The sequence below is a fragment of the Dermacentor albipictus genome, chromosome 5 (assembly GCF_038994185.2).
Source record: "Dermacentor albipictus isolate Rhodes 1998 colony chromosome 5, USDA_Dalb.pri_finalv2, whole genome shotgun sequence".
Lineage (NCBI taxonomy): Eukaryota > Metazoa > Arthropoda > Arachnida > Ixodida > Ixodidae > Dermacentor > Dermacentor albipictus.
This window is the reverse complement of record NC_091825.1, coordinates 84,023,205-84,036,428: the sequence shown is the minus strand read 5'-3', so window position 1 is coordinate 84,036,428 and position 13,224 is coordinate 84,023,205. Positions and strand designations below refer to the sequence as shown.

The window sequence follows — 13,224 nt, the reverse complement described above, 5'->3', positions numbered from 1 at the left end:
GTGTCAGAAATAAGAAGTTTGTGACCTCTCATCTGCTTACCTCCACAGGTGTGTCTTTCTGTGTTTCCAAGCTAAATTGACATAAAGATATGTCATAATGCCATATTATAAATCATAAACAAGAAAACCGAAGTATTCAAATTTTCTAAATTCTAAGAAAGTGTTTCTTCCCAATGCATGACACCATTAACAGTGCATATATGGTTTAAGTACTTGCAATGAGCAGTGGTGCATTTAGGAAAACCTTTATTGTTGCCTGTAGATACAAAAACATGCAACTTTCTTGCCTGTAAAGTAAATCAGGGGGAAAAGAGCAAGCTTCATTAACCCGCTAAATAACAACTGGGGAAGCAGACATCATAGGAATAGAAATAAAGCAACAGTTCCCTTAAGAATCCAACAGCGTCAGCAGATGCTGTCAACCTTGTTATCCATGACCTCAATTCTCATGAAATTACATATTAAAGTGTTGCATAAAGTGGTCAGTTTGCTTCCACACCTGTTTATATCAGATGAAAAGTTGACAGCATCCCTGAGCATGTGGCAAAGCTTAGCACCAGAGAAAGAATTCAGTTCTCTGTGGTGAAACATGAGCCAACGCATCACAAAAAAGGTTCTCACAAGTGCGCATGAATGTCCCTTCCAACATCATGTAAAGATAGAACGCAATTTGTGGTTATAGCAGATATATGCACTGATATACGAGGCTCGTCGTGGAATGGTTTCTGTTGTCATTCCCTTACACTGCAAATATGCCAGTAGCCGTGTTAAAAAAAACTACACTCAACATAAAAGAACATCATAAGCAACATCTGCTCAAACCTGTGCTATTAGGAAGAGGCAGGCACTAGATCACTCCTCATTTCACAATGAAGATATAGTAAGTAAACTCAGCAGGGTAGAATATAATACACTTTATTTGTTGGTTTCTGGTTTCAAGTTTCTCTCTGGGAGTAGCTACTTGCGGTTGTTTGGTATGACCACGACGAACTTTGCTGAATTAGGACCATAGCGAGTGCATGAAAGGCTTCGTGTTCTTTGAGTTACTTTGTTTCGTTAGGTGTTGCATTTAATTTCGAAGTTACATCAGCTTCTGCCTAGCGCATTCGGGGCACAAGATTTCAGGTCCGTCGGTGATGAAGCCCTTGCCCACCAAAGAGTTGTTGCACATGGCGCAGATGAAGCAGTCATTGTGCCAGTTGCGGTCCTCGAAAGAGATGAAGCGCGTTCCGCCGATTCCTGCAATGACATTTACTTGTTCTGAAGCATCGCACACGACACATGGCTAGCATGTTCTGCATGTGCTTCCTGATTACAAGTTACGGGTTGGCAAGCCAGCATTGCCCTTAGTATTCTGCAAACAGTTATCTAAAGTCCTAATACTTTACAGTATCACACAACAGGGGGCCTACACGCTATATATACCACGCACATTAATTACAGCAACATATCGGCTTTGGTATTCATTGTCGAGCTTTGTTTTCCCAAGAAGGCATGCTACAAACAAACATGCAAAAAAAGTGAAGACTGAAAGGTGCAAGCATTTCAAAAAACGAATTTTGAAAATTTGTAGCAGGTACTATTTCTTGTTTCTCTACCTTGAGCCCTTGTTAAATTTCGTGTTGCTGTCCCAAGTGTGTCATTTGCAGTGTGCAACCCAACATGCATCGCAAACTAAATTGCAAAGTAATGTCATCTACCAGTTGTAAACCTGCAATATCATCCTCCCAGGTGCCTAGTAAATGTTCTTTATTGTAATAGTATTATCTCTCGAGCGCATCATAAGTACACTAATCCAACTACGTGAAAAACATGTACAGGGCACTCTAAGCTTGCTCCCTCATCCTCACAAGGTTGCACAATACGAGGGCTATATCGCTGTCATCTGACAGCCGATGTACTTAAGTGAAATTATCTTTTTGCTGCCATTTCCCTGATACCAAGCACTGAGACCAATACTGCTCACGACAGTTGTGATCCGAGCTTCGTGAAGTAATTTGAAGCCTGCAATTTCCATTTTTATTGTCGTATGAAGCCATATAAATAAGTTTATAAAATGACAGTGTCCACAAATGCAGCAAGAAAAGCAACCGAACACATTAACGAAGAGACTCACTGAACTAAAGGTACGAATGGCATAGCACGTATATCAAGCAACTTGCAATGTTTCTTCTGTTTATTTCTTTTCGTATATGAAATGATGACACCATCTCTCTCTTTTTCCACAAAAAACAACTTGAAAATATTTATCTAGATGCCAGATTAGCCAACTATATGCTTGAAGCTAATAATTTATTTTTCTCCATTTATTAGTGATTACTGGATGTACAATGTTATGTACTGAATCTGTCGGATGATTCTACTTGAACCCTTTTATGCTTGCCTTCTACTTCATTGTCGTGTTATCGTGTGAACGATGTCATATACCCAAATCCTATTTCCACGCTTCTTCTAGATGGTGCATTGACATAATATACATAGCTATTTGTGCAACAATCACCTTTAGTGCTTATTTCTTTATTCAACATTGGCGTATGCTAATTGCATTTGTTCTTTGTATTTGTTTCGTTTTTGTCACCAGCCATGTGAAGTGCGCTAGATCTTGATGAAGGCCTTATATATGAAGAGTGCCAATACATATCAGTAATTAAACCTCTGCTTTGAAAACCCAGGCAACTCTTCAAGCAGTGTAAGGGAAAACAAACGTACCTGAAATATTGTAAAGAATCAGCTGTTATTTAAGAAAATAACTAGGCCAGAACTTCGCACTGCTAACTTTCTCATAGCATACTGATCTTGTGATGAACGTGACACTTCAACAGCTCTGCACGCGGGCGTCACAGACGACACTGCGCACTCTAATTTATCAAAGTAATTTTTCTATACATTGTAGGTCTTACAAATTTGCAATCTCCCGCACCCTGTGACGCGCTCGCGTAAGCTCAGCACACCTCGAGTTTTCTGTTGGATACCTTCAAAGTGGGTGGAGGCCTCCTATAACGCTGTATAGAAATGCGAAACCCGATGTTGGAATCGAGCCTCTGTCTTCAACGGCAGCATCCTAATGTTTAAACCTTTAGACACGATCACATGCAGACTTATCTGGTGCCGAAGTCGCTCTTTGGAGCGTCTTACGCATGCGTTGTGCGCCAAATTCTCGCATTCTTCCCTCTTAACCGCTAGCGGTGTCACACGCTGTGTTAGATTGCACTGTTTTCGTGATCGGCCCACATTTTTCAGGCGGAAATATCTTCGGCAATGGCCCCTGATATTTTTTGTCACACGGATAGCTACAAAGTGGTTGCAGTCTGCCTTTAATGCTATTAGTCGTTAATGTCGTTAATGCTTTAATGCATTAACGACTCGGTGCGAATAACAATAAACATTTAGTACATGACGGAGAAAGTAGGAAACCATCACTAGGTTCTAATAGGCTTCAATTATTGTTGCGCACAGTTGGAAGTCGCTGTGAGATTATGAAAAGGAGAATGCAGACAAACGGATCGGCTGCTTCTTTCTCACCAGTGATAGGCTTGGAGCAAGCAGTGCATCTCTTGGCGAACAGCTCGCCGAAGCACTCAGCGCAGTATGGCTTCTCGTCGCGTGACGTGAATCGCTGGCCGGCTAACGAGGCGCTGCAGTTGGTGCAAGTGAAACACTCCCGATGCCATGGCTCGTTGCGGTACGTCACTCCACCGCTAGTGATGATCTGTGCACCACAAGATGAATATTTACATTTCAGAGAACGGCCAAGAGTTCGTGACCTTATTGTATGAAAACTTAATTCTAAACAAGTTTTTTTTTTATTCTAGCATCATCCAAATGAGGCCGTCACAGCCGGCAATCGAATCCGCGACCTTGTCCTCAGCAGCAAAACGCCATAGTCACTCGGGCAACGCGGCAAGTAGAAGACCAATAGAGTGACATAAATGGTCTCAGCAGTATTGCTAGAAAAGATGTAGTTTCCAAAAGAGTGAACCCCATTCGCACATCATGAGAAACCACGAAGGATCATTAACAAACAGAAGGCTGCATGCTGATCGCTCATGGTACATACTGTTAGATAGTCATTTGCATTAGGAGCAGAGCAAACAAGGTCATGGTTAGAAAACGCATTCTAAAGGAGAAATAGTATCCATTAAGACTAAGAGCTCATTAAGCGTTATAAAACCGGGTGCAAAAGGGCAGAAGAATATATCCCCAAAATTAGCATCACTTGTACTATTTCCATTTTCTATAAATATACACTACCCACCGCAGTAGCTTGGCTGCTATGGTGTTGTGCTGCTATAGCATTGTGCTGCTAATCAGCAAGTCGCAGGATTAAATACCGGCGGCGGCGACCACACTTTGATGCGAGCGAAATGCAAGAACGCCCATGTACCGTGGTGGGTGCACGCTAATTATTCCGTAGTCACCGTTACGACGTGACCTATAATGAGACCGTGGTTTCGGCACACAAAACCCTTGAATTTATTTCTCAATAGTTAAAGATATACATACCGGTATAAATATGTTGTTTCAAATCGCTTGTGTTTGTAAGAAAATGTGAACTATGACAGCACTGAAGCGTCATAGAGCTAGCCTATAGATCATAGACTGAATGCGAGCAGTCGATACTGGACAATTTTTGTGTATTCGCACCCTAACTTCTTGTATAGTGAATGGAGGTTGATTCGTTCACTTTATTAATGTCACAACTGTTTCAAACGCCACATCAAAGTGAAGGCCAAGCTTCACACCAGCATTGATATAACAACATTTAGACGGTTTCATTTACCATTCATCGAAAAAAAATTCCGTGCACTGTAGCACCTAAAGCACGAGCGATTCTTTCTAACCCTACTCTACAGCGTTTTCTTAGATTTCTTTAAGTTCAGCTTTCTTCAGCTCTTTCTAAAACGAATGAGCCAGTTCATGCCGGAGATGGTGTTATTAAAGGTGGTGACGTAGTGGACCCATCGTGATAGTAGTCCACGGTACGCGTCCTCCGAATAGGTTTAGTGCAGCTTAATTACTTGAAAGAACTGCAAGGTTGCCGCAAACGCACACTTCAGATTGTTTAACTAACAGAGCTAACCGATCACTTTCCCGAGCAGCATATCTCAGGAAGCCCATACCAGGAAGCGATCGTCTGACTTTCTGCTCAACGGCTTTTGCAGTTCAATAATTTCTGCCCGAATTTTCTTTTCTTTTTTTTTCTTGTTTACCTTCCTACTTAACTTGCCTTGCAGAACAAAATAAACAGAGTTCTAAAACGATGCCACCTCAAGACGTCGTCGGTCAAATACTATGTCTTCCTGAGCAAGATGGAGGTGATAACGGGGCGGTGTCACTGCGCATGCCTATATCGCGGCTCCCCTCGCGTGAGGGGAGTAGACAGAGCGTCGGACTGCTCAATTTATTTTCTTTGTCTTCTTCTTTTTACTGTAAAATATTCAGGATCGGCCCACATTTATAAACTGCGGATACATACGAAATGGGCTCAAATTTTCTAGAGTTCTCTATCCCCCGGGTTGGCTGACGCTAAATATGCTAGAAACACACGTAACCGATGCAGAAAAATCGTCGGTAAACTCGCTAACATAGAGATTGTCTGTGAAATTACAAGTAACGCTCGCCCAAATAACGTAACACAGCAAGGAAAGAGAAACACACCAATGGGCCAGTGGACCAGAACCCGCGTACCTGGTTACACTTGATGCACCTTGTGGCAAACTTGTCCTCGTAGCAGCCGGTGCAGTAAATGTCGTTGTCCCGCGGAATGAAGCTGCGGGTGCCGATCGGGTTGCTGCACACGCAGCAGCAGAAGCACTTCTCGTGCCACTGGTGGCCCTTGTACTCCATCTTCTTGGTGCCTGCAGCCGAGCCAAACACAAAACTCAGAGAGCGAGGAAGAAGCGAAGAAAGAACGCTTATCTCAACGACGCATCAGAATCGCACGCACTGGCGAAAAAAAATAGCGAAGTCTCAAACGTGTTCCGCGTATCTTATCCTTAGGCCAGTGCTGCGAAACTGGCCAATGTGTGCGAATGGTGTCGTAAAAAAAAAAAGAAAAGGTGCTGGGTACACCTATGTGCACGTATTTTTTGTTTTTTTTTTCTTGCAGTGTCTACTGCTAATTCTTAATCATGTTCTTTTGTTCCCTTTCACAGTAATAATTGAGCCAAAAGAATACCAGTATAGGTGAGTAGTTAGCCGAAAACATTGCCAATGTAATGGTCTATTTTGACTCCGTAATGGGAATATTTTCGAGGAGTGTGGCATGGGGAGGAAGAAAGGGAAGGGGGGTACAGAAATTTTTCAAGAGACGCAATCACTCAACAACACATAATTTCCACTCTGTCTTGTTGTGATCAGTATTTGATTTGAAGAGGGATTAAATATAATTAAATTTAATTCTATTTGAACAGACATGATTACTGGGCAAAGAAAGGGCATACGCTCAGTGTCGCCAAATAATGTTCATACAGGGAGCCGCTAATAGAGAGAATTAGCTAGATCAACGACAAAAGATTACATAAATAACGATAAGAAGTTATCTTCCCAGAAGAAATACGTTGACGTAAAAGGTATGCCCGCTCACTCCCGTTCCATTCGGAATTCGCACCATAGACACTGCTCTTCTTTGCTTCGAAGCTTTCGTCAGAGATTTGTTGATGTTCTTTGCAGCAGCCCAAATGGTTGGTCATGTCAGCGAGGTGTTAGCAGGAGCGTAAATGTTTTGCTTTTGACCCTGAAAACACGGTGTTATACTCCAGATATAGGTTAGAACACACAGCTTGCTCGAGATAGTGCCCCGTCGATCAATTCGCGACACTGTTAACGACTACAGCAGTGGCAAATAAAAGTATCCAATCGAAACCATTCGTACATAATTAAATAGCGAATTCATAATCTGTGGGTCATACAGGCATTTGCACTCTGCAGTACTGAAACATATTCTCGAATTTCTGATTCCTTTAACATTCAGAGGAGATAAAGCGACAGAAATTTAATCAAACACGTAGGGAAGAAAGCTGTTGCATTCAAAGCGAAATGAATTGCCAGAGTTTCCTCGTAACGTGAGATGCCTTTTTTCCTGAACATTTAGTCCTGCCAACGCCATCTGCCCGTTGCAGCTTCACAGAAGTAGCGTTGAGCCACTGAATTGTCCTACATTTCTGACAAAAAAGGACAAAATAAATGTATTTATGAAGTTAAGCTCTAACGTACTTCACATCGCGAGGATGTTCATGCGTGCTGTTATTGATTTCGTCGCCCTGTACAATGAACGTTCATCCTTCGGACAGCCTGATTGCTGAGTCATTATGAGACCAACCAGCTATTGCTGCAAACCTGCGTTGTGCCTTCATGAAAGCTACGTATGCTGAATGCACCAATCTACGGCCTGCAACAAAAAAGAATTAAAAATCGGCTCATTACAGAACTGTAATGAGCCGATAAAACACCTCCATGTCTAAATAAAGAAAGAAGTCACAATTATTTGTCTACATTGCACGAGCCGTATGAAGGTCGTATTAATTACGATGTCATAAAACAAAACTAGGCAGCGCTAGTTCTGGCTCTCGGCATTAGCTAAGACCAAGCCCGTGTGCGCGCTCACAACTTGCATATCACCCCTATGCACCTTTCCTTGTCGTGTACTACTCAACTTCAAAGCACGCTCCTCCGCTGCTTTGGGTGAAGCTGAGGGTTTCTGACTGGCTCTGATTACTTCGCGATGTCAGACGTCTGGTTGAGTGCAATTACGCCGGCCATTTATGGCCTTTCACCCTCCTAGGAACAGTGCATGCCTACGTCGGAACTCCAACCCGTGACATTCCACGCCCAGCAGCGGAACACGATGGGCAACGAGCTACTAGGGAGGGTCAATGCACGGATCGAGAACCGAAGTAGCGACTATCCGACTAACCGTTCGGCTGATCCGACTCTGGCGGCTCGTCGGCTTCGTGACCCATGAAGGCAGGCCCGACTGGAGGAGAGGTGCCGCAGTCGGACTCGCAGAACGACCCGCTTTGTCCGGTCACCGACGTGAGCCGTCGATAAGCAAGTTCGCTGCCAGCGCCCGGTCGGCTAAGTATCGCGTGACGGAGGGGCACCCAAACACACTTGGGAATTCTTCACAGCACAAAAGATCCCAACAGTGGCGAGCGACGCCGAAGGAGAGGGCTGGCAACGGACAGCTGTCCAGGATGCGTACACCGCACAAGTCTTCCGCACCTAACTCGACAAGGGTGACAACTGGTTGCCTTCAAAGTATCTTTCTACAGCTTGCTAATGCCACGTAAGGTGCGAGCGACAGACACGAGACGCCGAACTCCGCTTCACCGGCTGCGTTCCTTACATGCGCCCGATGTCCACCATAATCCGTCCACCAGACACCGAACAAGCGGCGGAAGGCCCTGGCTTCTTATAAGGCGCGCCGGCACGCCGCAAAATACGCACGCGACGTGGCTACACTTCTCTATATAGTATGTTGCGCCCACCAAGTCCCGCACCCGTTCTTTTTCTGCACCGCTAAGCGTGGAACCACACCCTTTCGGTACGTATAGCCTCGTTCTCCTTACCCCCGGGCAAGAAACAAATAAAGCTCCTCATTTTTTCTTTACTCTCGCTCTCTCCTCTTCCCTCCATCCCCAAATGGGAACCCGCTTGCCACGTCTCGTTGCCATGGCGACGACCCGACGCTCGCCCGTCTGGAGGTCGTCTGCCTAATAGCCCCGACGTGCTACAAAGAATCGAAAGTCCCTCCTTTTCTTTCAGTGCGTTTTTTTTTCGTTCCCATTTACCTTTCTTTCCCTCGGTTTATTCACTCGCGCAAAGCTCATTGATCCCACTGGACTTTTTTTCTGCGCACCATTGCAGGGCAATGGTAGGTCGACCACGCCCATGTACATGTATTACCAGCGAGGCGACAAAGAGAGCGAGGCCTAACCGCTAAAGGGGTCAATGACTTGCTCAGCGACTCATCGTCCATGTGCCAATCTTCGCGCCGCGTCCTATTTCTAGCAGGAGCCAACTTCCCCTACATTCTACACAGGTTCGCACCCTACAGATAACCGTGCAGGTCGGCGCTGTGTGTAAACGGAGAAAATGGCGACGCAAGAACGAGAGAACAGGGCGCTTCCGTCGAAGCTGAGCCGAGACAGCGATTGCCGGGTTGTCGTTGTCGGGAGGCAGGTTTATAATAGGACAAGGCGTCAGACGGTCATTCATGTCACTGCTCGGTCACCAAGCCATACTGAGGCAAAACCTTGGCCGCATACTATTTCTCACTTCTGGCAAGATTGAATCGGAGCTATCTAGTCTTTCTTTTTCGTGCAGCGCGAGGAGGACGAATAGCGTTAAGAACGTCACCGATAGGAAACACCATAACGTCAGACTAAAGTTTATTCAAGGCGAAAAGTACTATATAACCGCCTTCACAAAGCTTTACAGCAAAACAACCGAAGGCGCGTCTTCGTCTTCCTTGCGCTGTTAGCCCAACTAAGTATTCATACAATATTTCGTTCATTTGAAAAACACTCCCAACTTTCTGTTCATGTTTCTTTGTCAAGTCCATTTGAACGAACAATTTCATGTTCCGAGTTTTCTATCGGCATGCTGAACAAAGCGAGGCTGAATTTCAACTGTCCCGTCGCTCTCAAAAAGAAAAAAATAATATTTAAAAAAAACGCGAAGCAATCTCTTTACTACACAACCTAAGTAATAGAATCGAAGAAATAGTAGAAACGGAATCCCAACAAAGGGAAATCGATCTATCTCCTCGTGCCGCCGAAAACGCCTGCATGTTGCTAGCGGCGAACGTCAACAACAACAAAAAAATGCTGCTGCCTACTGCAACTGTGTTTTTTTTTATTTGTTTTTTCGAAATACCAGAAGGATACCGGCACTTGAAGACAATACAATTTGCACCACAACTCTCTCAACATGCGCTTTCACGCAAAAATGCGAGATATGCATGCAATTCGCGCTTCCATCAGCAGAATAAACGATACGTAAAACCTACACGCACATAGTAACACCCAACCAAGACAGAGTACCTCGGGCTACGATTGTAATCAAGGTGTGAACATGCAGGATGATGACACCATTCCTGCCGCTCTCCAATGCGCGCCATGCAAGTTTTCAAAACGCATCACTGTTTTAACAGTGCCTCCCCCCCCCCTTTTCATTCACGTGCCGATATCCTTCCGGTATTCTCAAAACAGAACAAAAAAGAAAAAAAAAGCACTGTTACAGTAGGCAGGAGCATTTTATGTCGGCGTTTCCCGATAGCAACGTAGAGGTGTCTGGCATTGGGAACACGGCTGGCAGGGTTAAGCCAAGTTGAATGTGTGGGAAAGCCTGCTGACGAAAGTTTGCATATCGATTGTTCTTCGCGTAGTATGCCCCGTGCCGTCATTGAGCTCGCAAGAACATTTTGCACTCGGTCGTCTGCCGGCGCGCTCTGCCAGTTGTGTGCCAGAAAGAAAAAAAAAACAAAAGCAGTACAGATGTAGTCCCGAATATGGATGAATATAGAGCTGCTGTCACTGCCTCACACTTGTTCTCAAGTGAACAACGTGCTCGAACAAAGAATGTTGCTGGAGCCAGGAAAGAAGTTGTCGCCTTGTCGAAACGTTGGCTCCAGCGCCATTCTTTATTCGAACACCGTTATTCACTTCAAGCCTCCAGCTTTTCGAGAACTTCGGTCTTGTTCAGGGTACATGTCTAGAGCAGCGTGCTTCCGTGCCCCTGCAACTTTGCCATTCGGTTTTCCTTAGAAGCAGCTCAGTCAGTGAGTATACGCACCGGCGCGGAAGATCTCGCCGCAGCCATCGCAGCGGGTCGCGAATGCGGCGTCGTAGCAGGCGGCGCAGTAGACCTTCTCGGCCTTGGAGCCGAACGGCTTGTCCACCAGCGACACCCGGCACTTGCTGCACAGGAAGCACGCCTCGTGCCAGTGCTTCTCCTTGTAGGACAGGTCCTGCGCGACGAAGAGACGGACACGGAATCGAAGGGCGGCGGTGAGAGCCACGCCCGACAACAATACGTATGTCACACCGCTAACGCAGGAACAAGCCTTGCGCCCCGAACGACACAATGCGCCATGGCAAATACGAACCTGTTATGGAATATTCCACGGAAACTATTCTTTCGGAAAGTATTCTTACGGAAACTATTCGGCAGTATGCTGTAGCAATAGTGTGCGATTAGGATAGAAAGCTTCGACATGGTCATCTCAGACTAGAATGACTAGTTTTGTTGTTGTTTTTTTCTTTCTCAAGTGCCCATAAACTTCGGTATAGTGTTATGAGTCACCAACAAGACTACGATAAAGCCTGGATATTTTTGCGCAATTTGTACTGTGCCAAGGTAGCGTATACGTAATATCAGATGATGGTAAGTCGCGCACCGAAGCTCCTATTCTGTCTCCCATACGCACGCAGCATACTTTCGGAAGGAGAGCACAACTCGCGGCCTCGCTCTTGGGAGCATTCAAGCCCCAGCTGTGCTACAAGACCTCTACGAAACCTCCCAGGAAGTGTTTAGGAAAGGTTCAACGAACTGCACGCTACTTGAAAAGTTACTGATGCGAAAGCGTCAAATGGCCCATTGAGCGAAAAGCCGGCGTCCGTCGTTTGTAGCAGTGAAACGGCTCCTAAATTCGCATTGCCATTGGCTCTGACGCCACGTCGCTAGCTGCGCCTCGACGGAACAGAGCGAGTGAAAGAGGACACCTGCTAGCGCGCAATGCGTTGGTTGAGGGGAGAGAGCGTCACCGTGGCGCCACGTCATCCTCGCTCTCCGCACGAGCGCTCCTCGACGGAGCAGACCAAAATTCTCCTAGACCTCCTCCTAGACCAAAATTTCCCGGTGTGACAAAAGCGGCGACGTCCAAATCACATCAACTTACTCGCGAGCATCCCCATGAGATTCTGTGGCAGCCGCGCAAGGTAGCATGACGTCATGGATCGAAGTGCACAGGCTTTGTGATGTCTAGGAGGCGTTTGCCGAGCGCGCGAGAGGGAACAACTGCCGCAGGTCTCTCTCTCTCTCTCTGTGTGTGTGTGTGTGTGCGTGTGCGTGTGTGTGTGTGTGTGTGTGTGTGTGTGTGTGTGTGTGTGTGTGTGTGTGTGTGTGTGTGTGTGTGTGTGTGTGTGTGTGTGTGTGTGCGTTTTTATGGAGAAGCTGCCTAAGTTCATTGTCGAATTTACGGTCCTTAATTAACTGTGCGTAGTCTCCGGGCTCGTTTGTCCGTACGTCGGCACCTCTGAGCGCCTTGTCTCTAGTGGGCTTTATGTCTTAACACAGCCTCAGCGATGGCGAACATCTATTGGCTGCAGACGGGCTCTACTCTGCACTTGCTTTTTTTTTTTTTTTGGCTCCATGCTAAATATAAAAAAGTCGGCCTTTCTACCTTTCCTCTTCACTAAGAAGCCGGCGTAAGTGCGCTCAAGTTTAACCTGTCTTTTTAAACAGCCACAAAAACAACACAAAATCTGCCTGCAAAACAACACTTGGGCGTAAACTCTGCGATCTTATGTAGTGAACTTAGCACGGTGAAACGACTTCATATACCCCCAGAATTTCCAGCAGGGGAGGACAAATACCCCGGCAGTCATGTTTTTTTTTTTTTCTGAAGAAGAATTAAATATAAGTAAACAGACATCGGCGATTTCTTTGCCTCTGAACTCATTGACCTGCAACAGCAGAATTTCCTTAATGCGTAGATCACAATTCTGCTTGGCGTGCTTCATTGTCTTCTGCCTTGTGTAAACGGTAAAACCGCACACATTCACTAGCTGCTACGACAAAAGTTTCTCAACCTTTATGAGTCGCTTTAGAGGCCCGGGATGGGAAATTATCTACTCCAGAGGCCGCAACTTTGTTTACAGCGGATGTCACAAGCAAAATGATGCAGTTCCCTCCACAAGATTTGCGCGAAGCAAGGAATTGTTTTCCTCCGTAATTGCAGCGTAGATACGTAGATCCCAGCCGCAGCGGTTTTGGTTAAAATGCTACTTTTCTACTCTTTACGGCGACGGTGAAGCTCGGCATGAAGAGGCCAGCCTGACCACCTGACGGCGACAAAGATCACAACAAAGAAGACAAAGAAGAACCCAGCACCAAGCATCGACGACGACCTAATAACAGTGACGACGATGGTTGTCGTCAGCGTAGCGGAATGCACGGATGAACAAAGCGAACCCAGCACCAAGCATTCAACTGCTGTCG

At 45.7% G+C, this 13,224-nt stretch overlaps 1 protein-coding gene across 2 annotated transcripts in view; it reads right to left on the bottom strand.

The window, feature by feature from the left end:
- Window positions 1–229: 229 nt before the first annotated feature.
- Lmpt (four and a half LIM domains protein limpet) overlaps window positions 230–13,224 on the bottom strand; it is a 412,264-nt gene continuing 399,269 nt past the window's right edge. For both annotated transcript variants that reach the window (XM_065436843.2, XM_065436842.2), the window contains exons 7-10: window positions 10,798–10,972; window positions 5,689–5,858; window positions 3,523–3,709; window positions 230–1,239 (exon numbers count right to left, since the gene is read on the bottom strand). In XM_065436843.2, the coding sequence (XP_065292915.2) occupies window positions 1,082–1,239; window positions 3,523–3,709; window positions 5,689–5,858; window positions 10,798–10,972 (690 nt within the window). In that variant the 3' untranslated portion in view covers window positions 230–1,081. The remainder of the gene's footprint in view (window positions 1,240–3,522; window positions 3,710–5,688; window positions 5,859–10,797; window positions 10,973–13,224) is intronic.